General features: G+C 34.4%; 1 protein-coding gene and 1 long non-coding RNA gene across 2 annotated transcripts; one reads left to right on the forward strand and one right to left on the reverse strand.

The window, feature by feature from the left end:
* Positions 1 to 3,317: 3,317 nt before the first annotated feature.
* On the forward strand, positions 3,318 to 5,262 carry LOC145974831 (uncharacterized). The gene is made up of 5 exons (XR_014439812.1): positions 3,318 to 3,550; positions 3,631 to 3,836; positions 3,984 to 4,059; positions 4,735 to 4,836; positions 5,174 to 5,262. It is a non-coding gene; the product is annotated as an uncharacterized LOC145974831 (long non-coding RNA).
* A 9,098-nt stretch (positions 5,263 to 14,360) lies between these two features.
* Positions 14,361 to 17,202, reverse strand: LOC145974822 (uncharacterized). The gene has a single exon (XM_083104857.1). It carries the CDS (start codon positions 17,200 to 17,202, stop codon positions 15,202 to 15,204), a length of 2,001 nt encoding a protein of 666 aa, XP_082960983.1. The 3' UTR covers positions 14,361 to 15,201.
* Between the last annotated feature and the right edge of the window lie 4,026 nt (positions 17,203 to 21,228).

Raw genomic sequence — 21,228 nt, forward strand, 5'->3', positions numbered from 1 at the left:
CAAACTCGCTTTGCTTGTGTGCGTGCGAGCATACGTACGTGAGACTGAAGAAAATCCGGAAGAACGTACCCAGATAGCCAAATCTGTTCGAACAGATTTTCGTCAAACACCCATTACAAATTTTAAAGGCGGAAAGACTACAGTTTGCATAGAGGAATTGATATATTCGATCATGTTGCCAGTATGTCAGCAGACATACAACAAAATCTATTCACATAACTGACAACAGATCGTCAATAGAAACCGAGCAGAACTTGTTGATATAATTGACGGCACATTGATGACAGAAACCGAGCAGGATCTGTGCGGTGCAATTTTGACAGCAGATTGGTAACAAAAACCGAGCAGGATCTGCGCAATGAAATTTGATATCAAATTGTCGGCAGAAATCGGGTAGAGCCTGCTGATGTAACTGACGGCACATTGATGGCAGAAACCGAGCAGGATCTGTGCGGCGCAATTTTGACAGCAAATTGATAACAAAAACCGAGCAGGATCTGCGCAATGAAATTTGATGTTAAATTGTCGGCAGAAATCGGGTAGAGCCTGCTGATGTAACTGACGGCACATTGATGACAGAAACTGAACAGGATTTGCCGTTTTAAATCATGTATAATTTCCGGTATTGTGTGGTGTTGTTTGAAGATCCTATAATAAAGGCCATTCCAGAATACATTGAAAATGTCTCGTTGCCAGTTGCCAAATCATTGCGATCCAATCAGCGTCGAACTAGCTTAACGCTAATTGGATCGTAATGATTAGGCAACTGGCAACGGGACATTTTCAATGTATTCTGGAATGGCTCTAAAAATCTTGCCATCAGGTTATCTGGGCAAAATTCTGCGAGAGAAAAGGATATACATTTACCATTTCTCTCTTTAACCATTTATTATGATTTTTGACGAGTTCACGCATGCTCAATTATGATACTTTATGTAATACGTAAGTATTACATAAGTAGTATCTTAATTAATTTTTTATATTTTATAATTAGTGTTTTGTAATACAAGAAGTATTTTAATTAATATTTTGTATGTTTCTTTTCTTTTGAATTCATTTTTATTTTGTTAATCTTTATAATATGCTAACTACTAAATAAAGATTAATATAAGGAATTTCTTATTATATATTTTGTTTTACATAAAATGATCATAATATTTAGTACTTCTAAAACGTTTATTTATTATTTATGTTGCTGAAATATAACGTTTATATTAATTATAAGATTTGCTTAATTCAAATATGAATGGGAATTGCCCAAATCTAGAGGACCAATCAAAACTGCATAACACATGGAAAGACTCTTTTATTGGTCTTTAGTGTTGATTTCTTGCGGCCATTTGCTTCTTCCCGTGTCGGTTGCTTGTTATTCTTTATATTAGAAGCGAGCCACATGGTCAGGTGATTTTCGAGGTAATACTTCGTTTTCTTTAATATATAGAATATATAATATTATAGAAAATAAAGTGCAATTTATAAAGAAATCTCTATATATTTTTTATATCATTGTTTGGACATGTTTCATAATGAACGAGAAGACTAGCAAATTTGAGGTTATTTCTTTTCGACAATGGCTGTGTTCCGATATTCACAGTATACGTGACAAAAACTATAGATTTTCAGTACTGGCAGTGAATATCGGAACACAGCCGATGTCATACATGTAATTTAAATCCACCAAATTTAGAATGGAATAAATAATTAATAAGATCAGAAAGTAAAAATCGAATATGTTGCAGATGATATTTGTTGCAAACAATATAAATACATTGCAGAATATGAAAACAGGTGATACTTTGTTGCATAGGTGTTTAAATCTTTCACATTTGTCGCGCTACACGTGAAAGTATCAAGCTTACCCATACAGCACAAAAGCTTCCAGTTAGATTGCAGGAACGTTGTAACATTTCAAGTTGCAATGTAATCTTGCAGAGATGTTTCAGAGACATGCAATTGTAATGTTTCATCGAAACGTCCCAGCAATATTGCAGGAACATAATCTTTCTGTGAGTCTGCGTGAACTGTGTTGCACGGAAGTAATTTTATAATATCCGAGTCACGCGCCTCACGGCTGCCTCGCCGTTGATTGGCCTGCAAGTATAATGTGTTACGCATTAGACCGTTGCGCATGACACATTGCCATTGATTGGCTTAAACGGCATCACGTGACTCGCATGTCGGGACCCTTCTCTCGCTGAGCACGGGACAACGATCCGAGAGACAATGGTCGACCACCGACTGCGCGGCACGTGTCTAAGAGCGAATTAATAATATTGAATTATAGTAGAGAAAAAATATATTTCTTGTGAGTTTTGTAACTGTTGATCGGCTCAGTTAATCAAGTTTAATCAATATTAATCAACATTTAAAAGCGATTTATATATTTTAAGAATTTCAATAGTGTGGAACAGTGTGGAACGAATAAAAAAGCTATAAAAAAAGTAAGTAACAATATCACTTATTATCCTTTTATCTTTATTTTATAAAATTTTTTCATTGTTTGAAGATCCAATTACGTTTTAGGTTAAATAGCTGTAACGTCTAATAAGCTAACTTAATCAAAAGCTATTGTGTAGAATACATAGGTTATACATACCCACACGGAACAAAAATCTCTAATGGATGTCTACTAGACGTCTACCATGGAGATTCGAAACCTCCATTAGATGTCCATGAAACGTCCCGTAAACATCTACTAGACATCCACAGTTCCGCATTTCATACCTCCATTCGACATCCATTAGACGTCTTCATAGATGTCAGATATACGTTATATGGAGGAATATAGATATTTTGTCGAGCTTTCATGGATGTCATATGTATGTTATATGGAGTAACAAATAAATAATGAACGGATCATTTTCGTTTATTGGCCGGACATTTACTTGTCCGACTTATAAAATCGATTTAATATCTGAAGTTCCTCTATTGAAACTGTATCAGAAATTAGATCGAAGTAATATTTTTAATTTTATCTGTAGCCTTTTGCAAGCTTTATATAATTCTCATGACTAAAACTCAAGTACGAGAAAAATAGCGCACCATAGCGGCAAACGAACGAACTAGCGCGATTACTGATTTTACCATGAACCTAAGAAGATATGGATGGAGTCTAGAGCCGGGGCGGTGTGAAATTTGCGGTAAGGGGAGTGTATAGCTCTGTCTCTTTCCAAAAGCAACCTTCGGGTGTTTCCGTCGCATATCCGATAATTCCCGAAAGATTATATATCCCATATTAGCTAACTTTCGAATAAAAATACATGTATTTTTATTCGAAAGTTAGCTAATATGGGATATATAATCTTTCGGGAAAAATACATGTATTTTTATTCGAAAGTTAGCTAATATGGGATATATAACCTTTCGGGAATTATCGGATATGCGACGGAAACACCCGAAGGTTGCTTTTGGAAAGAGACAGAGCTATACACCTCCCTTACCGCAAATTTCACAGCCCCCTCGCCCATATGAGCGCTTTAGACTCCATCCATATCTTCTTAGGTCCATGGATTTTACAGTGAAATTTTACTTCCACTGACTATAATTATTAGTGAGATATAAGATAAAGTAACAAAAAATAACATTTACCAATACTAGGAAAAATAATTAATAAAAATTATTTATGTTAAGAGAAATGTGTACACATCTATCATACATCCATAACCGACGTCTAATGGACATCCATGATGAATTTACAAACGACATCTACCGTGGAGATAATATGGATTTCTATTAGAGATCCATTGAACATCCACCGTGGAGATAGAGCTCACATGGAGATATGGAGGTTATATGGACCTCCAATGGATGTCATGTTCCGTGTGGGTAGAATGCATGTATGTACATGCATTCTATGATAATCACACAACACGAGCTTTTGATTAAGTTAGCTTATTTCTTATTATTATTTTACGTTAAAAGTTTTTATTTTAATCGAATTGTTTTATCTAAAATGTCATTGAAAATCCAATTATATGTTCTAGGTTATAGCAGAGTATTGAAAACAGTTAACGGAGTGTCTAATTTAGTAATTAAATGACAGATCCAAAAAGAAAAAGAAGATAAATAAAAACATTATTCTTTTATTCAATATTGGGTGCTTTTTAGCAACGAACTGTTATACAATGTCGACTTGTAGCTGGAATACTTAATTTTTTATCATAAAAAATAATTTTGCTGTAAAAATTAATACTTTTTAACAAAAGTTTTTTATAAATTATTAGCTTACTTAATATATAGAATGATAAAATAAAAATGGCAAATATATAGAATGATAAAAATACTGATCAAATTATATATCAATTACATAATTTTTACAATTTTACCTTTTTAACAAAATTTATAAGTTTTTAAGTAATTTATAAATTTTCATTTGTCAATAAAATAATCAGTCTTTACCACATTATCATTTATAGAAAAATAAGTGATATAAATATAAAAATGCTGATATTCATTATGTTATAGTTAAAAAACACTCGAGTACACATTATGTTACAGTGTCTGTGTACATTATTGAAAAGCATCCATTATTGTTTTATCTAAAATATTGTTTAAAGACTCAATTAAATTATATTAAATTATAACAATAACTATTAGCTTTATGATAACTATATTTGAAGCAAAAGTAAGTTTTCTATCAAGAATATTAGTATGAAGAAAAAGTTCGTAGAATTTAAATAATTGTATAATTAATATTTTAATATATTTTGAATCATATACTTTTTTTTGTATTATAGAAGCTGTTCGTACAGTTTATAAGCAAACTACTGACGCTGAAATCAGTAATTCAATATCCAAATGGCTTACTCAAGGTACTCTAAGAATTCAAAGAGAAAGGTATGTTTATTATTTATAACCGAAAATCATAAATTATTTCTTATAGCCAATCTGATTGGCAAGCACTAGTGTGTACATAAAGGTTATACTTAAATTAAAAAATAAATAATTAAAACATTGAGATAACTATAATAGTAAATTACTATTATCATTATTCCTATTAAACAACAATAAATATTTTTAATATTAGTTATTTTATTTTTTAAATTATTTATGCTATTGTAAATTTGTGTACGATAACCTTTATGTGTATCAGTGCATATTAGTGCTTTAAACCGAATTTATTACTTTTTATTTAAATTAAGTATAATTAATATGATTATTTATTCATTTCTAGGCATACGTGTGCAACCTTAAATGACAATGACTAAAGAAAATATAATAATATTAAAGAAAAATATGTTATTTTAAATATATATATATATATATATATATATATATATATAGCTCATATAAATATCATATATATGTTTATTATTAAATATAAAATAAATGTATGTTAGAAACAATAAAACTTATATTTCTTATTAAATTGCTTTTATTTTTTTAATATAATATATAATTACAGTGAAAGATAGTAATTTTACACATTACCATCGACATGTCATATATTAGATACTTCAAATTTCAACGTATAAATAATATTATGAATATATATAGATGATATGTCATCTATATGTATTCACAATATTATTTATACATAGAAATTTGAAGTATCTAGTATATGACATGTCGGTGATAATGTGTGAAATTACTATCTTTCACTGCAATGTTGATATTTTATTGCAATGTTCCTGAGGCGACACATTTCAATGTTGCTGCAATGTTTTATTGCAATGTTTCTGAGAGCACACATTTCAATGTTGCTGCAATGTTTCATTGCAATGTTTCCTTTTGCGGACATTTCAACGTTGCTGCAAGCTTGCAGTAATGTTGCAGAAACATTTCGCAGCTTCCATGCAATGTTACAATGTTTCCGTGTTAGGTCTATGCAACGTTACTGCAATCTTTCGGTGCTGTATGGGTATTTATGAAAAAAAGGATTCAGCCCGCCAGTGAATGCGTGAGACGCATATACAATAAGACAGCCTATATTTGGTTGTTAGCGACATTAATATTTTACATAATGTGATATCTCTCCCGATATTTGAACCTTTGACACCACAAAAAATGGAAAAATTGTCACTGCTGATTATGTTTTGTCTATATTGTTCGATTGTAAATGCAACAGCATCAAGTATAGTTGGTATAACAAATGCAGTATCTCCTAAATGTAGTACAAATACTGCAACAAACAATCAAGTTAATCAGAATGCAAAAACTATCGATGAAGAGTATGATATTTTGGCAAATATAGTTGTTGAAAAAAGTCTATTAGAAATATTGGGACAAGTATCAAACATTATCAAAAATAGCACACGTGCGGGAGGACATGTAAGTAATTTCTATAAGTAACATCTGTTACGTCCAGACCCTTAAAAGGTCGGGCCGTCTGGAAAGACGCAACCTACTTACCCGGTGACACACTTTTCGGGCGTGTGTATAGATCGGGTCGAGCGCACTGTCAGGGGCCTGGCACAGGTCAGTGACCAGAATGGTCCCTTTAACTCTGTGAGTGTCCCAGCCCGTTACGCTCGTCGGTCCCTTTTCGGTAAGAGAATCGAATCTCTTTTACTCGGGACGGGACCCTGTGCGATTTCGGACTTCAAGGAATGAGAACGGGTAGCAAAATTAAATGAAGATTTTATTATAAATTATCATTTATTCAATAATTAGTCGTTTGAGCAATATGAAATGTTTACATAAAGATCTTTTCTAAAAATACAAAATATAGTTGAAAATTTTATATGTGTGTTGTTTGTATGTGTGAGGGAATTTCCGCGGGTGTTACATTGGTTCGGAGGACGTCAGCCAGGAATAAAAGTGGTAAATCTAATCTTAAGTATTACCCCTGGCTGGAGATTATTACAATTTTGTTACTTTTAATTTAAAATTTGCTATCTAAACAGGTATATTATAGGTGGGGAAGAAGAAAAAAAAAAAAGGGGGGGGGAGCACAAAAGGTCAAGGATTTTCAAATTGGATAGTGGACGGAGGGAATTTCTTCCACAGGGCTTGTATAGGAACTCCTAATGGAAGGTGGAAGCCAGGGAGATGCCAAGCAATTATAGCATCGGGAGGGGCAGTGGTAAGGTAGTGAAGGAACTCCTCGTGATAAACAGGACCGGGGCCCACACGGAAAGTTCCTTCGGGAATGGGGAAGTCGATGAGGGGAAACTGTGATAGGAAATTACTTAGAGGGTGAGGAGGGAAAGGTTCGGGAGTTTCAGGGGTGTCGGGATGTTCCGACAGGGAATCGGGAGGGAAGTCGAAATCGGGGGAATCTTGTTCAAGGTCGGGAAGATCTCTCGCGAAATCTTCCAGAGCCTCGCTGAACTCAGAAAACTCCGAGGAGGTGGAAGGAGAAGGAGGGTCTGAGTCGAGGGTGATGACAGGTATGGGAGGGGTACGCTCCCGGACAGGAGGTGAGGGGGAACGAGGGGGTTCGGGAGAAGGCAAAGGAGAGGGTTCGAATACAAGGGTTGATGAAGTAGCTGGGGAAGGAGAAAATTCTGGTGGGGTCGGGGTAGGAGATCTGGGGGGTGAACCAGACGACCGCGCGGGGCCTGGAACAGGTGTACCGGGGGAGGTCGAGGAATGCCCTGGGGATGAGATTGGAGAATAATTCGGAATACGGGGTGAGGAAGAGGGGTTAGGTGTGTGTGTGTTGGAGTCGAGTTTATTACTGTCTATACTAGTGGTCGAACGATTTACTGGACCGCCGATAGCCTGAGCCAGCCCTTCTCTTAACCGTTTGTTCCGGCGATTCCGCCAACGCCTATTGTTTGACCGCGAATTATGAGGCGACACTAGTAAAATTTAAGATACGCGATTTAAATACGGTAATTATTGATGAAGATAGATGATCGATCAGGTATATTAGGTCTCTATCAAGAAACGATCTTCAAGGTTTATTTATCGTTCAATCCTTTCATTTGAAATATATCCGATCACAATTTGAAGAAGTATATATATATATATATATATATATATATATATATATTTATATCGAGAAGAAAATTAAAGGGAACTAATGGGATAGATTGCTGTAAAGAATCTTTGGAGAGTGGGGAAGTATTCGTGAATTCCAATTCTGAAATCCGCAACGAATAGATAGGAGGAATATTCGTGAATTCCAATTCTGAAATCCGCAACGAATAGATAGGAGGAATATTCGTGAATTCCAATCCTGAAATCCGCAACGAATAGATAGGAGGAATATTCGTGAATTCCAATTCTGAAATCCGCAACGAATAGATAGGAGGAGTATTCGTGAATTCCAATTCTGAAATCCGCAACGAATAGATAGGAGGAATATTCGTGAATTCCAATTCTGAAATCCGCAACGAATAGATAGGAGGAATATTCGTGAATTCCAATTCTGAAATCCGCAACGAATAGATAGGAGGAATATTCGTGAATTCCAATTCTGAAATCCGCAACGAATAGATAGGAGGAATATTCGTGAATTCCAATTCTGAAATCCGCAACGAATAGATAAGAGTTATATGGAAAGGGAATTGAATTGTTAAGGATAAATTACTATTGATGGTTATTATGAAATTCTAACTGCTAGAGAGTATTATTGATTAAATTTTTATTATTTTAAGGATCTATAGTTCAAACTCTTTAATTACTTAAAGATCGTTTTTGATATCGCCAGTCGAATGGGAAAGAGAAATAGGAACTGAGAGAGAAATTTAAACTTACTACTTATTGTGAACGTTGCAAGGTGTTGAAAAAGAAATTTAATCCGACCGGAGCTGAAAGCGCAGGTGGGTGGCTGTTGGTTGAAGATGAGTAGAATGCTCAGTTGATCCAAAGTTCACCTCACTCACTTCACTTACTTATTGACAATGATTGAATTTAAACGGATACTCTGTGCTGCACGAAAGAGGTGTCGTAATTTCTTTAAAATGAACTGTGTTCTATGAACTGTGAACTGAAGTGTGTCCGCGTCTTCGGCTCGCAAGTTTTAAGGATTTTACTCCTCCTCCCTTCTGGATGGTGGGGAATCTTTTTAGGCGAATGAAATGATTTCTATTACTCCCTTCCTAAGGTCAAGGAGCTTGATTTTTTAAAAGGAGAGGGGTCTCTTGAGATTTTAATTGGTTAAGCCCTTTGGCTCGAGACTTAGCTCCATCCAGTAGAGAGTGGGAGTGAGCTGATTATCTTATCGCTTGATGATTTGGCGATTCGGAGAACGCTTGAGGGTGGCCTGTCGAACGAGCGCACGTGCACTATCAATTTCGAAAGGTTTTGTCTTACGTTTATTATTTGTCACTCTTCCGAGGACCAGATCTTTATTTTGAAAATTCTTTGGATAGAGAGGCTTGGAACATAAAGCCGTACCCATAGATACGGGACAGTTAGAATTTCTCATAACAACTTTTCATCATATAACTCGTAAATTTATTTAGAGTTTCGTTGACGCTATCTCGACTGGCCATTCTCAGTATTAGATTTGTTAAAGTTTAATGACGATACCCGCGGATGAGGTTGCGTTCTTCTAAGTGCTATCTTTATTTCTAAGAAGAATCGCTTTGCATTCCGAATGCAAGTCGATCCTTGATTTCCTTCTTCCACGAAATCGTTTCGAGGAAAGAAAAGAATCGTGGAGTCCACTGGACGTAACACCCCCCGCCTTAGACAAATGTTGGGGGTACACGACATTTGCAAATAATAAGAATATTAGATTCTTTTCTTTTTGAGAAACGGAAAAAGGAAATTTATACGCATTATTATTATATATTTAAAGTAATATGTAAGAGTATAGTATAAGTGTGTTATAAATTTTAAAGAAGGAGGAAAGAAAAGGCGACCTCCATAACCCCTTCCTTTTATTCTTTCGTCCTTCTTGTACATGATTTTTTTTATATATGTTTTTTTTTTTTTATATATATATATGATTAAAGATTATATAAAGGCAACTTAACATAAGAAGAATATAATGATAGTTTAATAAAAATTATTGATAATTGATATTTTAACGCAGTTATATCACAGTATATACAGTAGCGCAACTCCCTGTCGGCACCTTTGAAGTTTGTGTAGCATAAAATGGAATGCGCATGCGCGAAGTCAGCGAGTATACTAGTACTGCCATCTGTACTTTCCTCTCATTCTCTCCTTTGGTTTTCGTTCTCTTTCTAACACATTATAATATGTAATATAAATTAAATTCAATAAAACTTGAATATATGTACATAAAGAAATTGTAAAAAATATAATACAAAATATATAATGCAAATATATATAAAAAATAGTATATATGACATGATGTGAATATTAATTAACCATTTTATGTCATATATAACTGATAGCAGAAAAGATATATACTCATAATACTCATATATAATTTATAATATATTTACATATTAATACTTATATATAAAATTTTTAATATATTTATATATTAATTGTACATACGTATATTTTATATATATATTCAAAAACTTAAAATTAAAAAAAAAACATTTAGATCGAGACTACAATCACTTAAATTTTATTATATAAAATATATATATTTATGAGCAAAATGAATAAAAAAACAAGAAATATATATTTGTTAATAATATATATTTATTTATAAACAGTTGTATTTCGTTAAAAATATTTATTTCACAAACAGACATAATCTTGAAACTAAACCTTTTCTCTCTCAAATCATCTGACCATACCTCAGCTACTCGGTCCACCTCAGCATGAATCAGAAAGAGAGAATGAGAGAGTAGAAGAAGAGAAACAAGAAAGTGTTTTACATTCAATTAAAATACAAATGTGTGAAATACGTTATAACATATATGTCATATAAACGTTTGATGTTTACATCATATAAACATCAAACGTTTATATAACATATATGTTATAACGTATTTCACATTTGTATTTTAATTGAATGTAAAACATTTTCTTGTTTCTATTCTTCTACTCTCTCATTTTCTCTTTCTGATTCATGCTGAGGTGGATCGAGTAGCTGAGGTATGGTCAGATGATTGATTTGAGAAAGAAAAAGTTTAATTTCAAGATTATTTCTGTTTGTGAAATAAATATTTTTAACGAAATACAACTGTTTATAAATAAATATATATTATTAACAAATATATATTTCTTGTTTTTTTATTCATTTTGCTCATAAATATATATATTTTATATAATAAAATTTAAGTGATTGTAGTCTTAATCTAAATGTTTTTTTTTTAATTTTAAGTTTTTGAATATATATATAAAATATACGTATGTACAATTAATATATAAATATATTAAAAATTATATATATAAGTATTAATATGTAAATATATTATAAATTATATGTGAGTATTATGAGTATATATCTTTTCTGCTATCAGTTGTATATGACATATAAAATGGTTAATTAATATTCACATCATGTCATATGTACTATTTTTTATATATATTTGCATTATATATTTTGTATTATATTTTTCACAATTTCTTTATGTACATATATTCAAGTTTTATTGAATTTAATTTATATTACATATTATAATGTGTTAGAAAGAGAACGAAAACCAAAGGAGAGAATGAGAGGAAAGTACAGATGGCAGTACTAGTATACTCGCTGACTTCGCGCATGCGCATTCCATTTTATGCTACACAAAATCGGGAGAGTTGCGCTACTGTATATACTGTGGTTATATAGTTGCGTGAAAGAGAAGACTGGAGCGGAGAAAGGATAGTAAGGACAAGAGAGAGATGTGGACATTTTGTCTTTGTCAGAGTCGATACCAGATGTGCGTATGAGAGAGAAAGACAAGGCTCCTTCTTTGTCTTTTGATCTTACTCTTCTCTCTTTAAGGGAAAGACTGGTATTCCCCACCCTCGATTCAGGTCAGTCTCGTCAGTCTTCCAAAATGTTTCAATACAGTTTACACATTCGTTTGCAGGTCTGATTCTCATCATGGTTTGATTGCATTGCGTGCAATTTCTTAGAGGTTCAGTAAGGTCTGTATGAATTAGCATGTGTGGCAACACCATTAAGTATTTACGTCGGTGGCTTTTTGGCACTGTAAGGTAGCAGTGGGTGCAAATTTTTTGATGATTTGTGAGGTGTTGGAAAATATAGTTTCTTGATTGCCTGACACACCTGAGTTCTAATAAGTAATCTGGTGTTCTGGAATGGTCTTGTGGTCTTGTTCCTCTGGTAGATCTATGAATTTCTTCTCCATGCGTGTCGGGGTTCCAGGAAAGCCATTGTCTTTCTGCCATTTTGTGCTGTGGTTGATGGTTAATTATTCAAGAATTAACTGTAAATACTTGGAATGCGAACTTATATATATATATATATATCTTATATTCTTGGTTTTTTATTATATATATTTCTAGTATTATTTTTCCTCTCTTATTATTATTATCATTTTTTTTTTTTTTTTTTTTGAGGAAAAGTAGTGAATAATATAGAGACAAGCAAGGGCATGTGGTTATGGTTACAAAGTCAGGATTTGATGGTGAGAGTGCGAGGGGGAAAAAGGGGGAAAAGGTTTCTCTTTTCACTGTTATGTTTCTTCCCATCGGGCGAAGACAGGCGCTCCCCATCCTTCGCTAAGATATGCTTTATCGGTGTTCAAGTATTTTTCGATGCATCCTTTGCACTCTTCAGCTGGTCTAATTTTTATTATTTTATAGCATTGTGTGCATCTGGTTCGATTTTCTACTGATGCTCTATGTACTAAATTATGTGGTGCCACTACAGCGTATTCTTGCTGATAGTCTTCCGGAACTTTAAAGAAACATAAACTGCAGATTTTATAGCAGTCTGAAATACGTTGATAAATTTCGCCCTCGAGTGAAACAATACATCGAAGTTCAAATAGGTAGCTGTAGGTTTCAGGGTGATCGCTTGGTTTTACGCCGTCAATCAGTTCATCGTCTTCTTCCTGATTTTCAATGGATAAGTAATGGTGTCCCGGCATTTCTACGCTGTAAGCGATTATCAAGTGTTCAAGGGTGACTCTTGTTGTATATATATATAAAAGAAATTAGAATAAATAGCTTTTGCGCTATATAGTTGTTATCCTATGTGTTTTACTTATTGTATATATATTTTGCATATATTCATTATATATATATTTTTATTATTATTATTATTATTTTTTTTTTTACACTGCGGGGGAAACATGCTCCATAATGTTTTTGCTGTGACGAGCTATTCCTAATTTAATTAGTGCTTCTTTAGAATCGTAGGACGCATCGAAATTTACAGATTGTAGTCGAAGATTAACTAAAGCAGCTCCTTTCCAAAGAGGTTGTACTATGTTTATCCATCCTTTATTACCCTCAGCGACTATGCGAGCTAGATTTTTATTAACCTCTGGCCAGGTGGGAGTGGGGGGTTCTGATCCTGTGTGAGCTAAAGCACAAGCGATGGCACGCCACGGTAATTTTCTGAACTCATCGTCAAGTTCGTACAGTTCATTATGAGACAGACATATTTTCCGGCCAATGTCCTTTAGAAAGATTTCGGCTGCTCCTATTAGTCTGCTGACTCTGGTTATTATACCTCTATGCCAGAGCTTGTTGTGCATTACGCTGACGGCTTGATCTTCATGTATATTTGTCATGAGTTTCTTATTAGCGGCCATTTTTATTTGTAATTTATTTTGCAGTTTTTCGTAGGCTTTTTCATCATTTCGGAGTTGTACCCAGAAGAGTAACGGTGATTCCACGCATACAACTCTTACTTCTTGATGCCCTGAGCGCAAATGTGTGGTGTCGATGGATTCGATTTCCATTTTCTATAAAGAGCGATAATGTCGATGGTATTATCGAAAAGATATTTCCTCCAGTGTTTTTATCAAAAGATGGAAACCGTGCGATTATTTTAATTGTTATCATTATTATTACTATTTTTGTCATTACTACTATTGACATTTTATCAGGGAATATAATATATATATATATATGTGTGTATATAATTTTAGGGCAGTACAAAGTACAAATTATAAAGAAATAGTGTATAGGTACAATGAGGGAAGGGGGGGAAGGAAGAAAAGGAGAAGAGTAAATTTGCTGATTTAGTACTTAATGTGAGTGTATTGTATAATTTTTCTTACATAGATTAATTCGTTCAATGTATGCGTATTTTAACGCTGAATGGATTGCTATGATGCTAATATCCTACGGTGTTAGTATATATATATTACCTTATAAATTAATGTAAAAGGTGTGTGCTATGGTATTAGAAGTATATGTATGTATATACTAATGAATATATATATACATATATATATATGTAACTGAGTAGTTTTAATATACGTAATAATAACATGAGTATATAAAATATCTAGAATAAGTATATTAGTATGTAAAATATATATATATATATATATATATATATATATATAGTGGAGATATACTAATGATATAAATGTAGTTGGGTTCTCTAAAACCCCCTTTTTTTTTATTATATATCTATATTTTTTTTTATATTTTTATTTTTTATTTTTTTTATTTATTTTTTTTTATATTGCGGGGAATACATCTCTTGTTATTTTAGTACTTAATTCTACGTGTCCTAGCTTAATTAACATATCTCTAAAGTTGTAGTTTCCTCCATTATGTTCGCCCTGTATCGTCAGCTTGACGAGGGCCGCTCCCCTTCCTAAAGGAAGTATAATGTTGATCCAGCCGGTATGACCTTCGGCTAGGAGCCGGCAAAGTTCTCGGGTTTTCTCCGGCCATATTGTCGAATTATCGGGTGATCCTGTGTAGGCGAGCCCACACGCAAAGGCTTGCCAAGGCAGGTCTCGAAATCTATCTTCCAGGTGATAGGTTTCGTGCATTGGTCGCCAGGTTGACCAACCGTGGTCGCCTAGACGTACTCTGACCATCCCCGACGCCTGGCTGATTTTCTCTATCCATTCTCGCCGCCAGCCGTTACCTTCTTTGACTACGACGTCCATTTCCAATTTTATGTCTTCTGGGAAGCATATCAGGAACTTGCTCCGTCTTGACATACGGAGGGCAAGTTCCTCTTCCAACTCCTGAAGGTCCTGGTCACCGTTTTTCAACCGGACCCAAAATAATAAGGGAGACACGACCCGGAGAATAAAAATCTCCAGCCGAGATCGTGTAAGGCTTCCCGTGTCAATGGCTGCTGGTTCCATTTTTCTATAAAAGAGGTTAATTTGTCTTATCATTTGCGACTTTTTCGTCGATTATCTATTTGAGTTTTACGGAGTTGAGATAACGTTGACAGAAGGCTGTAGAGAGGGGATAGAGGTTTGTAGCGGAATGCTTAAACCTTCATTCCCTGAGTTGTAGAGTATAGGTAGTGTTCTCTTTATCAGAAAGAGATGGATAGATACGGTCTGAGGATCCTTCAGTGTCAGCGGGGTGTTTATTCTTTTGTGGATTCTCGAGTGGAGCGGATGGTTTGTTTGTTGACGGTGGTTGCTTTAGTTTTAAGTGTAATAAGAGCTGAGTGAGAGAATCCCAGATGGCTCCAAGCAAGTATATGGACCAACCATATACTGTATGCAAAGCGTAGCCATGAACTAGAGTATCTAATATCAATTTAAAAATTCTAACGGATAGATATATTCCCATTATTCCAGCGCTGATATTTCCGAAAATTAAAAATCTATTCCAAAATTTTTCCCAGGTAGAGACGGCGATTTTTTCTATTGCGTCTTTGTCTAAAAGATTGGTAATTGAACCTCCCTGTAAGGATGTAGGTCTTCCCATTATTCCCCTGGCGATGGTGTTAAGTACCGCGGGCCTCTCGGCAGGGAACATAATATGGTCTTTTAGATCTTCCAGATCGTTTTCGCTATATATGCCACTAGTGGCTAGCGAACCAGGGCTAACGTACTTCCAAGTAGGCTTGGTTAGAGGTTTCATAATGGCAGGGGGTACTGTATCTACTGGTTTAGGCATAAGTTTATACCATGAATCTCCCAGCAGGTACATTGCAGGTGCAAATGCGTTGCATGCCGTTTGTATCCCCTGACGCAGTATTACATGTGTCTGCGGTGTCAAAAAGAATGTTCGATTTCCCCTTAATACAGGAAGTTGATTGTAACAATATTCTGTTTGAGCAAGTCTCACCTCGACAGGTACGCATTTTACTATGTGGATTACCTCACCGGCTAACAGTGCCATATATCCTGGTCCTTTCATTAAATAATATGCAAATATATCAGGCGATTGAGTTGCTATGGCTAAGGCGTTTTGCAATAATTGTTGCTCCAGATTACATTGTTGTAAAAGTATATTTCTATATAATTCACTTATTTGTGTACGTATATGTCTTTCTACATACACGAATTTGGAATTCATGTATGTAAAAATGTCAAGATTTGATACTTTTGATTGCTTCTTAAAGATTTCAATGCCAGGTGATGCTTCGAAAATTATTAATTTTGGATGTTCAGTACGAATTAGAGTATATCCACAAGTAATATATTTCCCACGGCTGGTTAATGCGAATATAGTGTTTTGTGCTGTTAACGAATAAGCTACTTGTGATTGCTGATTCATGCTGTCAATTATCTTGTCAGCATATCCTTCATATAATACGCCATAGCTAGAAAATTTGCAAGTATCAGCAGGTACGGGATCCCAGAAGGTATCTCCTCCTTCTATATCTAAACAACTTGTAGCGCTGAGTTCACACGCTACTCCAGATCTGAGGTGTACTTTATTAGTATTTATTTTTACGTCGGCTATGTAATCTTGGAGAGTAATTTTAATACTGCCCAGTACAATGACGTCCGCCCATGTTCCATATGGGTCGGAATAAGCGCTTCCGGAGCACGATCCTTCCGAGTCGACGTGACCAGCTAATATTATAGGACGTGTCAGGGTTTGATTTGATTTTAACCCAGTTATATATGTTCTTGCCAATTCATAAGTTCCATAAGTGTGCATACGGCGGCATGCTTCACGAGTGGTTTCTTGTATGAACGAATATTTGCCGTTAAAGACATCCATGGTGTGAGAAAACATCCCGCATTTCTTAATTAATCGGTCGATTTCAATTTTACATTGTATTACTTTCACAGAGTCAAATTCGTTAATTTGAAGTAGTTGAATATAAATTCGGCTTGAATTGACGCTTTGCTGGGGAATATCACATTCTTCGATGTTTAGTAATGATAAGGTGGTGAGATTAGCAGACGCTGAACCACAATCGTAGCCTATTATTCCATGGGTGAATTGTAAGTTCACGAGTAAGAATGTTAACGTAGCTATTCCCCTGGGATCCATCTGCAAATTTTTCTTATATATATATATATATGACATAATTAACCTATCTATTTATCATTCATTTACGTCGATTAATTATTATATTTATTATTTAGTTACTACCTAACAAAAGGATATTACATGTATACGTATATGAGGTTTTATTATTACTACTATTATTAATATTATTATTATCACTATTGTTTATCCTCTTGATGGTTTGATGATTTATTAATAGGTTTAATATAAGAAATTCGCAACCGATTTGGATGTACTATTCGGCTGTTCTTTTTTATTTTTATCCTTACATTATTTTTATTTAAAATTTCTAAAACTTCATGAGGACCTGTGTAATGATCGCCGAATTTTCCCGGTTTCGGGCCCTTTAGTAAAAATACCTGATCTCCAGGTTTAAAGGTTTGAGGATTGATTTTTCTGTCATAATATTTCTTTGATCTATGCTTGGCGCTGATTACATTTTCTCTTGCATTCCCTTGAATGTTGTGTAGCTGTGTTACAAGGTTTATCAGGTATTCATCGTAATTCGCTAATCTATCTTCGGGTGCTGGAAGTTCACTTGAAGGAACTCTTGCTATTTTTCCAAATACTAACTCGTATGGAGTGTGTTTCGTAGCTTCGTGGACGTTTGTGTTATAATTAAACATTGCAAGTCCTATCCATCGGTCCCATTGCTTTTGTTCATTAGCATATTGTTTAAGATATTCTCCTAGTGCGTGATGTGACCTTTCCAAAGATCCGTTTGATTGCGGATGAAAGGCGGTAGTACGGAATTTACGAATTTTAAATAATTTAGCTATTTTCTTCATTAAGTCACTAATAAAGTTTCTGCCTTGATCTGTTAATATAGCCTTGGGGGATCCAAGTATGCAAATAAAACGGTCTACAAATGCTTCTGCAATTGTTTCAGATGTCTGGTTTGGCAATGGTATTCCCATGCAAAATTTTGTTAATTGATCTTGCAATGTTAATATATATTCGTTGCCTCTCTCAGTCTTTGGTAAAGGACCAACGATATCCATTGCTACTTTATCGAAGGCAGATCCTGGAGTGTCAGTGATTATCATGGGCTGTTTAGTTTTTACTCGGACTAATTTCTTTAACTGACATTGTAAACATTGTTGTATATATTTTTGGACGTCTGATTTTAAATTTTCCCAATAATAATTATGTTTTATTCTATGGTATGTTTTAGTAACGCCACGATGTCCTCCTGCTGGTGGACAGTGCGTTTCGCCGATTATAACAGGGCGTAAATCTTTAGGAGGATATTTAATTAATCCATTACATATTATTATTTTAGTAGGTGTGTCGAGAAGTATTAATCGAAGCTGTATCTTAATATTATCCCACGGGACATTGTTAACATAATCAGTCTTTGCTATGCTGAGTGTTTCTAATTTCAATGTTTCAAGTAGATTTCGTAAATCGTTTAATACTGTAACGATTTGGTTGAGAGTTACTGTAGGACCTTCTCGTTGTCCTTCGCTGACAGGCAGTGCCACGTGGTAATAGTTCTTATATTTTATGGCGTTAGCTTTACCCAAGGCAAGAGAATTTAGATGTGGTAATTCATTTCGCTCAAATAATTTTTTAGATCCAGAATCCAGAGGATTTCCCTCAGTATCAACAAAATATGCTATGTTGTCTTTTCGTAAAAATAGTAATTCACGTGAGTCGACAATATTACTCTTTAAGAATTTATTTCCGATTATAAAGGGTTTTATTTTCTTGGATTTTAGATTCTTATTAATGTCATCTTCTTCCGTATCTTCTTCTTCCGCATCTTCTTCTTCCTCCCTTACTTCTTTTGTGCTTAATTCATTTATTGTTTTATAATTTTTATCAGGTGGATCATTTCGTTCATTAATTTTTTCGGTATCAATCTTGAATTTAGCTGTCTGACTTCTTGTTAATATTCTGTTCTGTTTAGGAGGGTCATGTATCAATGCTTTCTCTGTTAGCTGGGCCTCGACTGGTTCATTTAATTCTTCTAAAGTAAATGGAAGTAAGTCAGGATTGTCTTCCGTTATTATTTCTTCATTATCCTCGCTATCGGAGAGATGTAAATGAAAATAGTCGCTTTCTTCTTCTTCTTCGTCTTCTTCAAGTTCTTCTAACATTTCAGATATTACTTGAGCATCTTCGGGGTTGTCAGGGTTTAAGAGTTCTTTATTTCTTATAATTTTGCAATCAAATTCTTCAATACTTGCTGGATTCCTGGATAGTGCATCTGCATTTACATTAGTTTTCCCTGCCTTGTATACTACTTCATAATCATATTCGGCCAATTTCAATCTCCATCTTAATATCCGCATATTTGCATCTTGAGCGTTTTTAAACCACATTAGTGGTTTATGATCTGTAACTAAGGTGAATTTTCTTCCGTACAAGTATGGTCGGAAATGCTTAACGCAATATACTATTGCAAGTGCTTCTTTTTCGTAGGTATCGTACTTTAATTCATTGTCCGTCAGAGTTCGTGAGGCATAGGCTATTGGCCTGTCTTTATTTACTTGTCCTCGTGATAGGATTCCTCCTACAGCTATGCCAGAAGCGTCAGTGGTTAAAATAAATGGTTTAGAGAAATCCGGGTATTGTAATACTGGTTCTTCGCACAATTTTTGTTTTAAAGTTTCAAATGACTCCTCTTGAGTGGCCGTCCACTCAAATCGTACATCATTCTTTAATAATAATGTTAATGGTTTCGCTAATTTAGAAAAGTTCGGTATAAATCTTCTATAATATCCGGCAAGTCCCAAAAATTGTTTAATATTTCTTGGTGTTTTCGGTCTTGGAAAGTGTTGTACTGCTTCTAATTTTTTTGGATCTGGTTTTACTCCATCTCTGCCGATTACATGTCCCAGATATGTTACTTCAGATTTCAGAAACTCACATTTATCAGGTTGTAATTTCAGGTTAGCCTCACGAAGACGTTCAATTAATGCATTGTATTTCCTTTCATGTTCTTCCAATGAAGATGCGTAAATGACGATATCATCCATATAAACAAATAATTCTTCACCTTGTAATCCGGTCAACACTAAATCCATTAGGCGTTGAAAGGTCGCTGGAGCGTTTTTAAGACCGAAAGGCATTCGCTCGAATTCATAATGTCCAAAAGGCGTTGTAAATGCGGTTTTATGACTATCTACAGAATCCATTTTTATTTGGTGAAAACCGGATGCTAAGTCGCATACTGAAAAATAACGAGCTCCTCCTAATTGATTCAATATATCGACGATATTCGGAAGAGGATATGCATCTCCTATAGTTTTTTCATTTAAAGCGCGAAAGTCTAAGACCATTCTCCACCTTTTATTACCCTTTGAATCTTCCTTTTTTGGCACAATCCATATAGGCGTATTGTAAGGTGATTGTGAGTGTTTCACAATGCCTCCTTCTAGTAATTCTTCTACTTGTCTATTTATTTCTTCTTTGTGTATTTGTGGGAAACGATACTGTCGGGTATTTATTGGATGGTCGTCTGTGGTCGGAATTTGATGTAGTAATACGTTCGTCGCAGTCAATTTTTCTCCGGGAATGTGAAATCGATCTTGACTATTCGTTATTAATTTTATTACGTTGTCTCTCTCTGTTCCATTTAGGTGTTCTAATCGTAGAGATTCTATTATTTTAACGAGTCGATCCTTCATTTTTATTTCAGTGACCACCAAACACTTGGAATTTGCAGTATTAATTTGTTGATTTTCGTCATGTTTTGATTTACGTTTTCGCATAAATTTATCTATGATCTCTTGAGATTTGTTTAACAAAGACGTGGAAATTCTCGAAGACGGTCTGTATTCTTTGAGACCTTTAATTTTTTATTTTTTATTTTTCCGAGTCATCGTTTGAACTTTATTGAGGAGATTTTTTAGAGAAATTTCAAATTCATTATCATTATTTTTTGAAAATAATTCGAATTCCGGAAATTCGATATCAAAGGGGGATAAGGAATCGCTCCCCTTTTTAAAACAAGAAGGTGTCGAATTGTGTAATGAGGTTTGGTAACTTCCCTCCTCACAATTGACGGATCTAGGATTTTCTGTCGAGGTTTGGAAA

Source organism: Camponotus vicinus, unplaced genomic scaffold (genome assembly GCF_025532165.1).
Source record: "Camponotus vicinus isolate PSW18456_S1 unplaced genomic scaffold, iyCamVici1.0 SCAF_7, whole genome shotgun sequence".
In the NCBI taxonomy this organism is placed as follows: Eukaryota; Metazoa; Arthropoda; class Insecta; order Hymenoptera; family Formicidae; genus Camponotus; species Camponotus vicinus.